The sequence below is a fragment of the Zingiber officinale genome, chromosome 11B, assembly GCF_018446385.1.
Source record: "Zingiber officinale cultivar Zhangliang chromosome 11B, Zo_v1.1, whole genome shotgun sequence".
In the NCBI taxonomy this organism is placed as follows: Eukaryota; Viridiplantae; Streptophyta; class Magnoliopsida; order Zingiberales; family Zingiberaceae; genus Zingiber; species Zingiber officinale.
Window position 1 is genome coordinate 33,079,739 of NC_056007.1, and position 16,924 is coordinate 33,096,662.

The following is a 16,924-nucleotide window of genomic DNA, read 5'->3' on the forward strand; positions in this document are numbered from 1 at the left end:
TATGCTTCTAAATGGGTTTTGGAGCATTGCCAATGTTACAAGAACCTATAGGGTCACACACAAAGGGCAATTAGATGGAGATTATGTTCATTTGATGAACCTAAATGATTAGGTTCATATGATGAACCAAATTGGATTAAGAGTAATCCAAATTAGGCTAATTGAGTTGGACTCAAGTTGGTTCATGTGTTAAGTGAGTCTAATTTGGACTTAGACTCATTTAATTAATTTAATTCAATGAATAGAGATTCATTAAATTAAAATTAACTTGAACCAATGGTTATATTAGATCAAACAAGGGAGAGAAGTGGTCAAGTTTGACTTGACTTAAGTAGGAAGATGAAGAGTCAAGTTTTGACTTGACTTTGACTTGACCAATGTCACATCATCAAGGCTTCTTCATTTGGTCAAGTTTGACTTGACCAAATGCCACCTCATGGAGGAGATCAAGAGACTTGACTCTTGAAATTCCATGGGGGTTACAAACCATTATGTGGCCGGCCACCTTTAGTATGGATGAGATTGATTTTTTCATTCAAGGCATTCATTTCATCTTCTTCCTCTTGCTCTCAATTTTCTTCTCCCTCTCCTCTCTTGGTCGAACACTTCATAGGTGCTAGCACACCTTTTTGTTTGGCCTCTCCATCTCTTGCTTGTGTTGATACACATAGAGAAGTGTCTACTTTGACACTTTCGAGATCCGGCGAACCGAGGACTAGCGGGATTGCGAAGGGCTTCGCATCAAGGGTAAAATTCCTTCTCCTAGTGTAGATCTAGGCTTTAGTAAACTCGTACATGAAATTTTGTTTTATAAACTTCACATGGATCCGGTGGCATGGGAGATTCGGGATTTCCGCAACGCGAAAAAGCGGTTTTTGCGGCCCGAAAATCCCAACAAAAGCATACCTTGAAAGGATGTTTCAGAAAAGCATGCTCGACGCCATACCTCAACAGCCCGAGCATATCCCTGACGTGACAGTGAAAACTTCCATCATACGATTCTCTGTCTGACCATGCCACCAGTCATGCTGCCTGTCGGCGACACTGGTTCCTAGGAAGATATTCCCAGCTGCTTCCTTTGACTGTTACTGGTTTGAGTGGGAGAGTGTCGAGCGGGAGAGTCGCTCAACCGATCTGTGTCTGCCAGATGGCTACTCTTCATGGGGGCCGAGTGGGAGAGCCGCTCGCCTAACCGCCGATGTTCTGGCGCTGCCGTCTCTAGGGTCGAGCGAGAAGGCCGCTCAGCTGCTATTCAACAGATCTGACCCCGGTTGCCGAAAGAGTGGGTCGTGTCTCCGTGTTGCAGGATCCGGGACCTGGTGAGAGTCCGAACGGGACGACCGCTCGGCACACGCTTCGGCGATGGACTTCTCTGAGCATCGGAAGCTCGGTACTTGGCCGAGCTATTGTGATGTTGGTCCGGCAATTCCTTGATCCAAGAACGTTGACTGCCTCGATCCCGACCTTCCATGTGGCCATGACATTCTCCTGGGTGGGCCCCACCTTACCACCGGATCATAATTTTATGTTTTATTTATAGTGGTATAGTTATTTTAAAACATATGAATGCAAAACTAGGTTTCAAATTGATACACAATTGAATGTTTTCAAGGTTTTTGAGTTTTTGTCAAAACTTCAAAAATATATTAAATTTCCATAAAAAAATATATTTTTCCTAGTTAGAGGACATTAAAGGAAATATGTTTTTAAAATTTCATGATTTTTTAAATTTTATGGATTTTTTTATGTATTTCTGAAATTGGTTTCAAAAGATTGAAATTCGGATTGGCTCTGTACCAGTCGACTGCAATTTTGTAGTCAACTAGTAGCTATTTTTCAGTACTTTCAAAAGTTGGGTTTGGTTAATTTAATCTAAATTTGATGCTATGGTATGCATCCTTTTAATGGTGCCAAAGGGGGAGAATTGGGAAGGCTTCAATTAGAAACTTGTATTTCTCCCAATTTGTATAAAAACTTAAAAATTAAATTGATAGAGCAAGCTTGGATTTATGTTTCAATGTTTGCATTTTTCCTTCAATTTTCAAGTATTATTTATACCTAACTTAAACATATTGTCACACATCAAAATGGGGAAGATTGTGGAAGCAATCGACCTAGTTTTGATCATGATTTTGATATGTGTGTCAAAAAGTTTAAGTTAGACTTTTATATTGGCTTGATATGTGTATGAATCACACAGGACTTGGTGAAAAACACATGAGGAGTTCATCCTATGGCTCGGGTCCTTGAGATCGATGAAAAATGGTGCATCCGAGAGACTACTGGACGAGGAGCAACGGAGTGGAGCCGAGGAAAGCAAACTTCAAGGCAACGCGAATGATGCATGGAGAGGAGTCGCAGGCTCGAGTGCATCTGAGGGACGAAGGCCAAGGAAGAAGGCTTCAAGGGTGACTCCGAAAAGGATGAGTGTGAGTGTATAACTGAGACCAGTCGACTAACGGATGTTGTATTTGATTGATCCAGTCGACTAAGCAGTCGACTAGGAGAGAACAGAAAGATTCTGTTCGCTCAGCTAGTAGTGACCAGTCGACTGGTACTTTTACCAGTCGATTGGAAAGTGACGGTTGCTGACTGTGGGCTGAATTGCGGATTCTGAGAAGTAGCTATTGGCTATATTTAATGGTAGCACCAGTCGACTGATGATTTTGACAATTGACTAGTGCACAGGAAATGAGTTAATGTGTAATCTACTCTTTTCTCTCTATATATAGAAAGTTTGGGGCATTGATGGAGGTTACTAATCTTATTGAAATACTCCTAATCTTTGCCTTCAAGCTTCCAAAGCCTACACTCTTCTTCCCACACCTAATTCCCAATCTTGTAAAGAAGAGTTTCTTTGTGGGAGGTTTTGCTCCACCGAGAAGGAGCTCATTTAGCCGGAGATTACTAGAGACTAATCCACCGAAGGATTGAGAGTTCGTCCATCTCAAGGACAAGCTGCGGAATAGGAGCAAGCAATCTCCGAACCACATAAAAGAAATTGTGTTAGCGTTTGTATTCTTATCGCTTTCATTGTCTTAGTATTTGTATTTTGGCTTGTCCAATTAACGCTTGTAGAGAAGCAAAAGACTTGTGGATGACCTAACTATTCAATCCCCTCTTTTAGTCAACCATCGATCACCAACAGACCCATCCTCAATGTTGGGTTCACTAATGAATCCTCTTTAACTCCTGATTTTGTTCAGGTAAATTCTGAATTAGGTAACAGACAGACTGCCGTCGAGGAGATATTATTTTGGTTATCTTTAGAGTCCTTCATTTAGTTTTGAGACATGCCTTCTTTCCTACTGGAGCAGAAACTGAAACCCAATCTCCCTTTTTCTTTTGCCTGCTTCACAATCTAAACCTTTTAACTATGATACCATCAACTTGCTTCTCAAAAAGCAACTAAGCTGGTTGTCCATTTATGCGCGCCAAGGACCACAAATCAGGCCACTGCACTCTCGATAGAAGCTAATTCTAACTTCACATGAAACTCCATGAACAATTCAAACACGGCATGCATGATTTCCACCTTGCATCATTTCTTTGTTTTCATCTTAACTATGTGCCTTCCAAGTACACACGACGGAAGACAGTATATACAAACTCATATCTGACCATAGATATAAAAGAAATAAAACAAAATTATTAAAATTGACGAATCAAATTATCAAATTAAATCATATTAATATTTGAATTATTCTAATAATTCTGTTATAATTATTTTCAGAATTATTTTTAAAATAATTTTATTATTTATTAATTTATTATTTTTTAAAAATTATATATTATATTATCTTTAACACAAATATCAATGAACATTAAATTTTATTACTCTCATATTACTTCTTACTTTTTCCTTATTCTTCTTCTTGCTTCTTACACCAAGTTCCTTGTGATGAACCAGCTAAGAGTACATATATTATTAGCTGGAAGAACTCTCGCTGTAATTGAGAATTCCAAGAAATAATATTATTATTCTGCATACAACTTGAAGCAAAACAACAAAAGCCCCATTAGTGCCTAAATGAACCTTCACCCGCCGAAGATGGTACAAGATATATATAGAGACAAAGAAGGTTGACAACAATAGAAAAGAACAAATAACATAGACCAGCCATCCAGAAAATTTATGTTTTTTTTGTGAATAAGTACTGGCTTGATGTCGGCACTAACCAACAGAGCGAATGAAGTGCTTGGAGATTGATATTTCTCTCGCTAGTCATTTGGCTTAAGGAATGATATGATCTGATTAATCATCCTTTTGGTCCCCCTCAAAGAGATCCGACGACAGATTCAAAGATTGCATGCATTACTGCAAATTCAAAGATCGCATGCATCACTGATTAATTATCCTTCAGAAAATATAGTTAGTTAATCATTTTATTATGGTCCGTGGAGAAATGTAGATACATTCCATGATTTAGAGGCTGATGAAGTCAAAGAAATTTGGAAGGGATGCGGTGGTGGGCTCTTCGGCAGCTGCACTGGCAAAGAAGAAGTGAAGAAATTGAGCTCATTTAACTTCTATATAAAGCGTATTACTCCATTCTTCTTCAGTGCACTGAACCTTATAGCTGCTCATCACCATGAGGAAACCTGCTTCAGTCGGTGCTTTGTTGGTGCTCATAAACCTCGCAACACTTTTGCTTCCTTCCCTTGCTTGCCCTTACTGCCCTACTCCAACTTCTCATCCTCCGCCACCGCCAGCTACCACACCGTGCCCTCCACCGCCTCCAAAGAGCACACCTGCCCCTCCTCCTCCAAAGAAGAACCCGAGCCCTCCGCCACCGCCGCATAAGAAACCAACGTCACCGCCACCACCGAAGGCAACTCCAAGCCCTCCTCTGCCATCAATATCGCCACCACCACCACCCAAGGCAACTCCAAGCCCTCCTCATCCATCAGTATCACCGTCACCGCCACCACCGAAGGCAACTCCAAGCCCTCCTCTGCCATCAATATCACCGCCACCGCCGCCAAAGGCCACGCTAAGCCCTCCGCCGCCTAGCGCCGTGCCGTGCCCCCCTCCACCTCCGCTGACGTCATCATGCCCCATCGACACCCTGAAGCTCGACGCGTGCGTTGACTTGATCGGGGGACTGGTCCATGTCATCATCGGCGGGAACGTGAGGAGCGAATGTTGCCCGGTGCTGGAAGGGGTTGCCGACCTCGATGCAGCACTGTGCCTCTGCACCACCATCAAGGCCAAGGCCTTGGGCATCACCCTGCTGCTCCCCATCGCGCTTGAGGTGCTGGCAGATTGCGGCAAGCACGTCCCCTCCGATTACCAATGTCCGGCATATTAAATGAATAATTATGAATTAATAAACTGAAACCTAAATATGTGTTGAACTCTGCTATTTCATATTTATATTTTCAACTATCAATATTAATAATTCATAATTATTAATAGAATAATTATTTAGGTTTTCAACTATCAATATCAATATTATATAATAGAGAAACACGGGTGACTGCTAGATTTATGATTATAATAATTATTGTAGAATAATTTTGTCCTAGCGAGATCCGTGCATGACACATGTTGATTCTGTTCGAAATCAGAGTCAGATGAAGATCGGGTGAACTATTGCTAGCGTTGACGGAGGGGCGACTGAGACACCTTTTTCGAATGCACTTCCAAAAGTGGATTCTCACGTGGTACTGACGGGCGATGATGCTGGAGCCGACGGTACCTGGGCTTTACGCACACTTAGACAAACACACATGCATTAAAGGCTAGAAATCAGGGAAAAAGTCTCTGGAGCAGGTCCTCCGACGGTCAAGTCAAGTACTTTTTCCCTAGAAGAACAATGCACGAAACAGAAAGAAAGTAGAAGACAAGTGTGAATGTGCAAGAGAGCGTACCTACGAAAGGGAGAGGTCCTCCCTATTTATATGACAGTGCGTACCTTTTGGAACCTAACTGATGTCAGAGAATATCGGATGTCAAGACTTGTCGGGTGCTGGTAGACACATGACATCCTCTTGTAGACTGAAGGAAGGTTCCATTCGCAGGTGATGGCAGACCGTTGGAATATTCCCTGACACACAATAGTTATTCTTTGATAGGCGGTTACGATTCCTTGACTTTGTTGTCCTGTAGCACTTTCTGTCCCGACCGGGAAGTAATAGGACAACCTTGGATGATCAATCGGGTATAATGTCTGGCCTAAACCTATGGGGGCCAGGGCCATGGAGAGATAGTCCAAGCATTGATCGGGAGTTAGCCGACCAGGAGTTAGCAGACGAGCACGCCGGGCCTTTTCTTGTTGATTGGGAGTTAGCCGATCGGGAGTTAGCCCCCCGTATCATTGTACTTTTCTTGTTGACTTCTTCTAACCATAGAATCCACCCTTAATTCTAACGAGGTGTCACCTTTATGCCAACAACTAGCTCATATGACTCAACTACTTGCCTACAAGGATACTACGTTAGTCAAGATGATGCAAAACAGAGATCTTCAGTCACCCCTCCGCTAAGATATTGAGGAACTCAAGTTAGCCGCCAAGTCTCGGACCCGAGCTGAAGGAGCGCTGAAGCAGAAAGCTTAAACGGATCTGGAGATCCACACTCAATTTCTAATTTATCTGAGAGAAAAACACGCTACTTCCCTAGCCCTTCTTCAAGAAGAAAATCAGCTCAAAGATGAAACCATTGCTCAGCAGCATATGCTTATTCAGTCCGTCAGGGAAGAGCTAACTCAGGCGTGATCTTACTTAGAGTGGGCAGGCCAAGCGGAACACCTTGGATCAAGCTGTCCATGTTAGTTAGAGCCCTAGAGCCAATCATTTGATGATTGTATTATGGACTTGTTGTATCATATTCTTATATAAATAAAGGCATTTATTTTGGTTATTATACTTACTTGTATTGGTGCCAAATAAACTAAGTATAATAGCGTCCTTGAATAGAAGGTTCTTACCTATATCAATCGATTGGTTGAATCGATAGTGAGATGATATAGAGAACACTACTCTTAATCATTCCTAGTTGAGTATTAACATTCAGGGACAATGTTAATGCAATAAGACTAGCATGTAGGTCAACTCGATGACTTGATCTCACAAATCATGGATATGAGATATCAAGTTGACACATGGGTATGCATTGGAGAATGTATACTGAATAACCCGCCATGAGAAAGTATCATGGATCGTTATATGAGTGTCATATACTTTATCATGTGACTATTAGTATGACTACTAGTCCTTAAACCTGAAGTCACTATGGATCCCTACATAATGAGTTATGTACTTTAGTTTCGTCAAACGTCACCCGTAACTGGATGGACTATAAAGGCAATTACTGGGTATGTAACAAATTATGCGGAGGGATGTGAGTGATGTAGATGGGATCTATCCCTCCTATATGACGGGAGTGACATCGATATTCTTGATAGAGTGAGACCACGAAGTGCATGGCCATGCCCAAATGAGTCAATATGAGATATTGAGCTCATTTGATCGAGTGAGTCTACTTGGAGTTCAAGATTTAGATTGGTCAGAGGATGACACGGTCTATGCCTCCCATTGATCAATCTAGATGTTTAGGATAGAAGGACACATGTCATATATTGTGAGGAGTCACAATTAGTAGTCACAAGGTGATGTTGGATCTCAACTTTCTTGTAACTTGGGTAGTAATGATGTGTTGCTAGATACCGCTCATTACTTATGCTCCTAAATGAGTTTAGGGGCATTGCCAACGTTACAAGAACCTATAGGGTCACACACTAAGGACAATTAGATGGAGATTAGGTTCATATGATGAACCAAGAGGATTAGATTCATGTGATGAATCAAATTGGATTAAGAGTAATCCTAATTGGGCTAATTGAGTTGGACTCAAATTGATTCATGTGTTCAATGAGTCTAATTTAGATTATAACTCATTGAATCAATTTAATTAAATGAATTAGATTCATTATATTAAATTGGCTTGAATTAAATGGTTGGATTAGATCAACCATGAGAGAGATTAAGTCAAGTTTGACTTGACTAGAGAGGAAGAGGAAGAGTCAAGTTTGACTTGACTATTTGCCACCTCACTTGTGAGTTGGCATTAAGTGGCCAAAGATGATGTGCCACATCATCATGTTTAGCACATGTGTGTGCCACCTAATGGGGGTTACAAATTCCCTTTCAATTTAATATTGCCAGCCACATTAAATGAGAAGGAGTTACACATCTGTGGCCCGCCACTTTTGTGAATGAAGGGAATTCATTTTTCATTCAAGGCATTATTCCATCATCTTCTTCCTAGCTCTCTCTTCTTGCTCTCCCTCTCCTCCTCTTGCCGTGACTGATCAAGGGTGCTAGCACACCTTTGTTTAGTTTTTCTCCACCCATTTGTTCGTGTGGATACTTCTAGAGGATCGTACGCTTGACGATCTCGAGATCTGACACTTCCTTGGACGAGCGAGATTCGTAAAGGGCACGCATCAAGGGTAAAAGGTTTTCTCCTTGTAAATCTAGTTTAGAACTAAGTCTAAGAAACTTGTACTCGTAAAATTTTGTTTTATTTTACTTCGCACAGATCCGGTGACGGGGGTTTCGGGGTTTCCGCGACGCGAAAAAGCGGTTTTCGCGGCCCGAAAATCCCAACAGTGGTATCAGAGCCACGTGAGAAGTCTTGTACGAGTTTATTTTGTATTTTTTTGAAAAATAGCAGATCTGTAATATTCTGTAAATTTTCTAATTTTATAGTTTTTATGGGTAATTTTCTCGTAGAAGCGAAGCACAAGTGTTTCGACACTTGCAGGCTTCGACTACCGAGAAGATTTTTCCGAAACGGCAAGGTTTCACCCCAAATATTTTTTGGACAGCTGGCTAAGGCGCTGTAGGATCGCTAAGGAACACTTGCGATGGTTAGATCGCGGGTAGGGGAGCTGCCCCTGGCCGCGCAAGGGGATTCGTTCCGCGATTGCGCCCGAAAACCGCTAAACGGGACCACCGGGAATTTTTACTCATAAAAATTGTAAAAATAGTATTAAAATTTCATAAAATTATGGAAATTACATAATTTAGAATTATGTATAATTTGTGATGGTCATGGCCCAAAAAACCCAATTTTATTGGTATATTTGTATTGTAATTCATATTACGGCATGCGCGCCGTCTTTTGTGTTGTGTGTGCTGTATATTTGATATGCGACCTGCGCGTCGTGCCTTTCTCCATTTATTCTTGTTGTAAATTAGTTTAGACTCGAATGTAACTTGAGTTTCAAAATTGTAATGTACAAAATTGGAGCTGTGGAAGGTCCACTCGAGACGGAGTTACGTGGAGGGCACGAGCAACACAAGGTGGTCAAAGGGAGGAGCTTGAGAAGCTGTGGACCCTAGGTTGACCATCCGATCTTCTCATTGGCTTGAGAAGATCGTAGTAGGGCCATGACTAATCACAAATAATTTAATTAATTGCTTGTGTGTATGTGATGCATGATTAGTAATTAATTAGTGTTTAACGATTAGATTAGATCTAAATTGTGTACAAGATGCACCCTCTCGATTATATTAGATCTCAATCGCATCAACTCTAATGCCTATCGTGCCGTGATACCTATCACTACCTAGATCACATGTGTTGTTGAATCTACCAAAGCAGAGCAACACATATTATCTTAGTAGGGTACGGAGGGACAATCTTGGTCCCGCTTATCAACGCATGGGCGAGTACAAACTCAATTAAATTGAGTATTCCTAGTTAACTTAGTTGGATCGAGTACAACTATAGACATTCTTCCAACGGTTGGAAAGATAGGACATAAATCACATTTATATTAATTCTTGGGCGTATTAGACAAAGCTAACTCAAGTTTTAATATAACTGCGGATAATGATCCTATAAACAAGAGTTGCATAGAGATGTAATTGGTAAATCGTTACCTACCGATCATACTAAATCTTGGGCGTATTAGCCAAAGCTAACTCAAGGGTTAGTATGATGTGGATCTTGTCCCATATGAATTATAGAATTCAGTGGGAGCATCATTTAGTTAAAGGCCTAATTAAATGATTTAAAAGAATATGATATTTATTTTCTGCATTTTTCTGTTGTAGATAACCATGACGTCGAATATGAACTCTTTCTCCCTGCGTTCGGTTCTTGAGAAGGACAAGCTCAACGGAGCAAATTTTCTGGACTGATACAGGAACTTGGGAATAGTTCTCACTATATCACAAAATTAAATAATAAATATTGTTGGACGAAAAATCTTATTGGATTTTTCGAGAATTTTTAAAAAATTTTCAAGATTTAAACGGAGTCCATATGACCCGTTTTGAGGGGATGGATTCGGGGTACAGTAGAGGCCTATTTGGAAATACCATTTAAGAGGAAGTTGATTGAGGAATTAACTTTAGGTTTAATTAAATTAACCTAAAGTTGAATTTAATATTTCATTTCTCTCTAATTCCCCTCCTGACCCCAACTTCCACCTGATTCCCTCATCTTCCCCAACTTCCATTCCTCCTTCCCTGCCCGATTCTTTTCTTCTCCGCTTCTTCTAGTGCGATCGGAGCAGACGACACCACAAGGGAATCGATCTCTGCAGCTTGATGCACCGCCGGTCGAGCCTCCATGCTCCCTCTTCCTCGCGAGGAGTGTAGTCTTTCCCCTAGCTCGCGATTAATCCACCGCCGACCCTTGAATCTTAGCGGAGCAGCGACGATTTCATCAAGGAAGTTCATCATTTCTTCCTCTCCACCAGATCTCGATTCTTTGTCTTCGTCGGCATGGATCTGTCGCCGATCCTCCTCTTGATTTCCTCCGCCCGAGCCCTAGCTGCCTCCTCACCACCGAATCTTGGATCAAGGATATCCATTTGCCCTAGCTTGGGTTAACACAGTGTTGCTCTATGTGGCCAGTGTCACCCTACCTTCTGCCTTTGCTCATGATCACAGCAGCAGTGTTCATCCGAGAGGAGTTTATGGAACTGGATTGGTCTTGAAGGTAATTGGTTCTACTCTAGCTCTTGATTTAGGTATTAAGCCTTTTCATGGTATTGATTTGGAGAGTTTTCTTTTGGAAGGCAGCAACGTTGCTTGGTATTGAGCATTTCTTGGTGCTAGTCACCACATCACCAAAGTCATCAGCTAACTCTGCTAGTGTTGTGCCATCAGTAGCAGCTGGAAAAGAGGAGGTAAGGAAATATGTATGATACATGTTTTGGGGATTTTACTTTGATAGTTGTTGATAGAGATTGAGGATTGTTGGAGTTTGTGGTTGATTATGGTTTGATGATTTAGTTGATAGGTTATTGTAGGTTGATATCATTTGTGTTGTGGATGGATAAATCAAGATTTGTATCATATTATATTGGAGACTTTGTGATCTGTGGTTGTTTGGATCGAAGTGAAGGATTGTGGATTATGTTTGGTTTTAGAAGGGGTTGGATTAAGGATGGATTTATTAGCGTATTGGATTTGGATCATTAGGTGGAGTTAAACATGATCGTTATTGGTATGTGTTGGATTGATTTAGGTTTGTATTGGGTTGGAATTTGTGGATATGGTGATTGGTTGATATAGATTGTTATGTGATCATTCTTTGGATTATTGGATTGATTGTTGGTTGGGTTATCAGATATGGTGGTTAAGGATTATTTGGAGGATTAGTTAGGGATCATATTTGATTGGAGTGATCCTATTGGATTAGGGATTTTATTTAGCTATTTAATTCATATGAATTTAGCTAAATAAAATATAAATATATTGATTTCTGCAGGACTTGGTTTCGGGACGAGCGTCTCGATGCGGGATTACTTGGCACGATCTACGTATCAAGGCGGGTATTTCTTCCTTGGCTCTATGTAGATTTTTATTGAGCTTAGTGCATGATTTTATGTGATGGATTAGTCTGCTTTTCCTTATATCGTATTTGTTGGTTGCCTTCCTACTTGATACTTATGCTTGATCTTTGAGATGTCCTAGTTATATCATATACAGTCTCTACTCTTGATTTCTACTCTGCTGTGATTACGCGTGTAGAGTATGTATTGTAGGGATTGTCGAGTGGTTGGATTTACCATGCTGATTTTGCATATAATATGGATTGCACGTAGCTTGGTATGTGTTTTAGGAGTCATCATGTTGACCGTACATTTGCATGTTGTATGTACATATGTGTTTGGTTATGTACTTTTAGAGGAGTTGTGTTGATTGTATGTTTGTGGTTTATACACGTGTCTGACGTGTTTATTATTGGAGGATACATGTTGATTGTACTTACGTTCTGTGCATATGTGTCCAGTGGGATTATTGGAGATTTTTGGTTGATTATACGTGTGTAGTTGTGTACATGTGTTTGGTGGGATGTGTGGATTTATCATGACGATTATATTTATGTTGTGGAGTGCTTATGTGGAGTTAGAGTTTGCATGGATGATGATGGTGTCTGTATCATGATTATATATATATATATATATATATATATATATATATATATATATATATCATGTTCATCATTCATTGCATACTGACGACTATCATCTCCTTTGTAGTTGAGAGGGTTGTCAGTTTTTATAGCTGTCCACTCTACCACTAATGGAGAGTGGTAGCTGGGAGTGGAGCTATGTCCTGTCGCGCTTACTCAGCTGCTCAGTGTTGTCACTCTGTCAGCCTCGACCACTCTGGAGTAGTGGGTCTTGAGGGTACAGTAGTCGGAGAGCTTGAGTTGTGAGTGGTCAGGGACCCTTAGCTATGTAGTTAGATAACTACATAGTATACTGTCGCCTCAGTCGCTTTATAGTGGTTACGTGCGTGAGGCTTGTACGGTTTGTCGCGGACCCAAGCCTGTCGGCCATACTAGGGTTGTGGTGTCTGGAGAGGTGTCGGGGTGACGATGGAGCATACATACGTAGTTATTATTCTTGCATTTGATGCGTGGTGCATCTGCATTTGCATACATGCCTAGTAGATACTAGTTGCATGTGATTGTCGTTGTTGCACTTGATTGAGATATGGTTGTTGCATATGATTGTCATGCTGCATACATGTCATTTATTTTACATGTATATGCAGTCGTATTTATATTGCACAGGTGTCACGGGTATATCTGTTGCAGATCCAGTGAGTTTACTGATCTTTGTACCTTGCGTCGATTTCAGATTGGGTATGTATTTACCATTATGTCAGTAGTGGTTTGTGCAGTTTGTATGTCAGTCATGATTATGTCGGGTTATTACGTCAAGTATGTTCAGATGCATTGATTATGATAATATGATCATGTTCTTTATTTCCCTACTGAGACTGTATACTTTTGATCTCCATGTTTTATTTGTAGACCGTGCACTATCTTTTCTATTACCCGCTGAGTTATCTATACTCACCACCGCATGTATACATTTATGTTTTCAGGTAGCTTGTAGATGGTTGGTGTCGCTCGGAGTATCCTGTCTGCCGAGTCCTACGTCACATCCGAAGACGATTTCACCTAGTGTTTGTTTTCTTTTGTATATTCTTTTCTTATTTTTTGCATTGTATTTATTTGGTTTGTGTGGGCTTTCCTTCGTTTTTCTGCTGTGTTTTTAGTATAGCCGTGTGAGCTGTTTTATATGTAACTGCGTGGTTGTGATTGTTTCATTCCAGCCGAGTGGGCTGTGATTATAACTGCGTGGTTGTGTATATAAATATTCCAGCCGCATGTGGCTGATGTATTTTGTTTGTATTGTTGCTTCAGATTGTCACCGGTACAGGGAAGATGCTGCCGGATTTTTGTCTGGCAGAGACTCCTTTGGGGGCGTGACAGTTCTCACCCAGGAACGTAAACTGTACGTTTTGGAGCAGCCCATTCTGGAGGCTCCTCCTGCCAATGCCACGCGAGCTGACAAAGATGCTTATAAGAAGCATCAAGATGATGCATTAGATGTGTCCTGTTTAATGCTCGCGACCATGAACTCTGATCTTCAGAAGCAACACGAGTTGATGGGCGTTTACGATATGGTTGAACTTCTTCATCAACTGTATTAAGGACAAGCGCGGCATGAAAGATTTGAGATCTCAAGGGCACTATTTCAGTGCAAGATGTCAGATGGGTCTCCCGTAGGCCCATATGTACTCAAAATGATTGGGTACATAGAAAACCTACAGAGGTTGGGATTCCTGCTTGGCCAAGAGCTGGCCACTGACCTGATCTTGCAATCCTTGCCGGATAGCTATAGTCAATTCGTTCTAAACTACAATATGAACGAAATTGACAAGCCACTGCCCGAGTTGCTTAGCATGTTAAGAACTGCTAAGCTGAACCTTAAGAAGGCTAAGCCTCACTCTGTTCTGATGGTTCAGAAACACAAGGGCAACACCAAAGGCAAAGGAAAGTCCCAAGCCAAGGGCAAAGGCAAGGCACTGAATCCTAAAGGAGGGGTCGCCAAGGATGCTACCTGCTTCCACTGCGGTCAGACCGGGCACTGGAAGAGGAACTGCAAGGTGTACCTAGAAGATCTTAAGAAGAAGCGAAGTGAGACTTCCACTTCAGGTATATATGTTATAGAAGTCAATCTATCTATTTCTTCATCATGGGTATTAGATACCGGATGTGCTTTTCACATTTGTACTAATGTGCAGGCGCTGAGAAATAGCAGGGCATTGGCAAAGGGCGAGGTGGACCTACGCGTAGGCAATGGAGCACGGGTTGCTGCTATTGCTGTAGGGACTTATTTTCTATCTCTGCCCTCTGGACTTGTATTAGAATTAGATGAATGTTGTTATATGTCTGTTTTAATTAAGAACATAATTTCAGTTTCTTGTTTGGACAAGAAAGGTTTCTCTTTTATAATTAAGGACAAATGTTGTTCTCTTTATTTAAAATATATGTTCTATTGTAGTGCACCTATGATGAACGGACTCTACATTCTAGACCTTGAAAGCCCTATCTATAACATAAATACCAAGAGGTTCAAGTCAAATGACACGAATAAAACATATCTCTGGCACTGTCGCTTAGGTCATATAAATGACAAGCGCTTATCCCAGCTCCATAATGATGGTTTGCTGGACTCATTTGATTTTGAATCTTATGAGACGTGCGAATCATACCTACTAGGCAAGATGACCAAGACTCCCTTTAGTGGGCACAGCGAAAGAGCGACTGATTTGTTAGGACTTATACATAGTGATGTATGTGGCCCTTTCAATGTCGCTGCTAGAGGCGGTTATAGGTACTTCATTACATTTACTGATGATTTCAGTAGATATGGTTATGTGTACTTGATGACACATAAGTCTGAATCCTTTGAAAAGTTCAAAGAATTCAAGAATGGAGTACAGAACCAGCTTGGCAAGAGTATTAAGATACTTCGATCAGATCGAGGTGGAGAATACCTTAGCCATGAGTTTCGTGACTATCTAGCTGAGTGTGGGATCCTATCCCAACTCACTCCTCCTGGAACACCACAGTGGAATGATATATCCAAAAGAAGGAATCGTACCCTATTAGATATGGTACGATCTATGATGAGTCACACAGATCTTCCGACATTCCTTTGGGGCTATGCTCTAGATATGGCAGCTTTTATACTCAACCGAGTTCCATCCAAGGCCGTGATAAAGACACTATATAGGATATGGACTGGGAGAGATGCCCATGTGTCTTTTATGAGGATTTGGGGTTGTGAGGCTTATGTTAGACGTCAAGTTTCTGACAAATTAGGACCCAAATCCGACAAGTGCTATTTATTAGATATCCCAAGAAAACCAAGGGATATTATATCTACATTCCCAGTCAGCACAAGGTAGTTGTGGCAAAGACTGGGGTCTTTCTAGAAAGGGACTTTGTTTCTAGAAAGACTAGTGGGAGTACGTTCAATCTTGAAGAAGTTCAAGATGCGGACCATAGCACTGAAGCCTCGATGGAAGTTGAATTGGAACCACAAAGTGTTGTGGATGATGTTGTTCCACAAAGAGTTGAGGAACAACAACCAGTTCAAGTAGACATACCTCTTCGCAGGTCTGATAGGGTACGTCGTCAGCCTGAGAGATACTTATTTCTCTTGTCTGACCATGATGACGTTGTGCTCATAGAGGATGAGCCTACCACCTATCAGGAAGCTGTGATGAGACCAGATTCCGAGAAATGGATAGAGGCCATGAGATCCGAAATGGAATCCATGTACACCAACCAAGTATGGACTTTGGTTGATCCACCTGAAAGGGTAAAACCCATTGGGTGTAAGCAGGTCTTTAAGAGAAAGACTGACATGGATGGACTTATCTATAAGGGTCGCTTGGTAGCTAAAGGTTTCAAGCAAATTCATGATATTGACTATGATGAAACCTTTTCTCCAGTAGCGATGATTAAGTCCATTCGGATCATGCTTGCTATTGCAGCATACCAGGACTATGAGATATGGCAGATGGATGTCAAAACCGCGTTTCTGAATGGAAACCTGCTCGAGGATGTGTACATGACACAACCTGAGGGTTTTATAGATCCACAACATACTAGTAGAGTATGCAAGCTGCATAGGTCCATTTATGGACTAAAGCAAGCTTCTCGGAGCTGAAATCTTCGATTCGATGATGCAATCAAACAGTTTGGTTTCATCAAGAATGAAGATGAACCTTGTGTCTACAAGAAGGTTGTAGGGGATGTAGTTGTCTTCCTCATATTGTATGTGGATGACATACTACTCATTGGGAAAGACATCCCTTTGCTTCAGTCTGTCATGACCTGGCTAGGGAGTTGTTTCTCAATGAAGGATTTAGGTGAAGCATCTCGCATTCGAGGCATTCAGATCTATAGAGATAGATCTAAGAGATTGCTTGGCCTAAGTCAGAGTACATATATTAACAAGGTACTCCTACGGTTTGCCATGCAGATCTCCAAGAAGGGATTTCTGTCGATGTCACATGGCGTGAGTCTTTCGAAGACTCAAGGTCCCTCTTCTAGAGAGGAGAGAGACCACATGGATCAGATCCCT

At 41.2% G+C, this 16,924-nt stretch overlaps 1 protein-coding gene across 1 annotated transcript; it reads left to right on the plus strand.

The window, feature by feature from the left end:
* The first annotated feature begins 4,442 nt into the window (after positions 1-4,442).
* On the plus strand, positions 4,443-5,393 carry LOC122035112 (36.4 kDa proline-rich protein-like). The gene has a single exon (XM_042594502.1). The coding sequence runs from the start codon at positions 4,593-4,595 to the stop codon at positions 5,310-5,312; it is 720 nt and encodes a 239-aa protein (XP_042450436.1). The 5' UTR covers positions 4,443-4,592; the 3' UTR covers positions 5,313-5,393.
* The last annotated feature ends 11,531 nt before the right edge of the window (positions 5,394-16,924 follow it).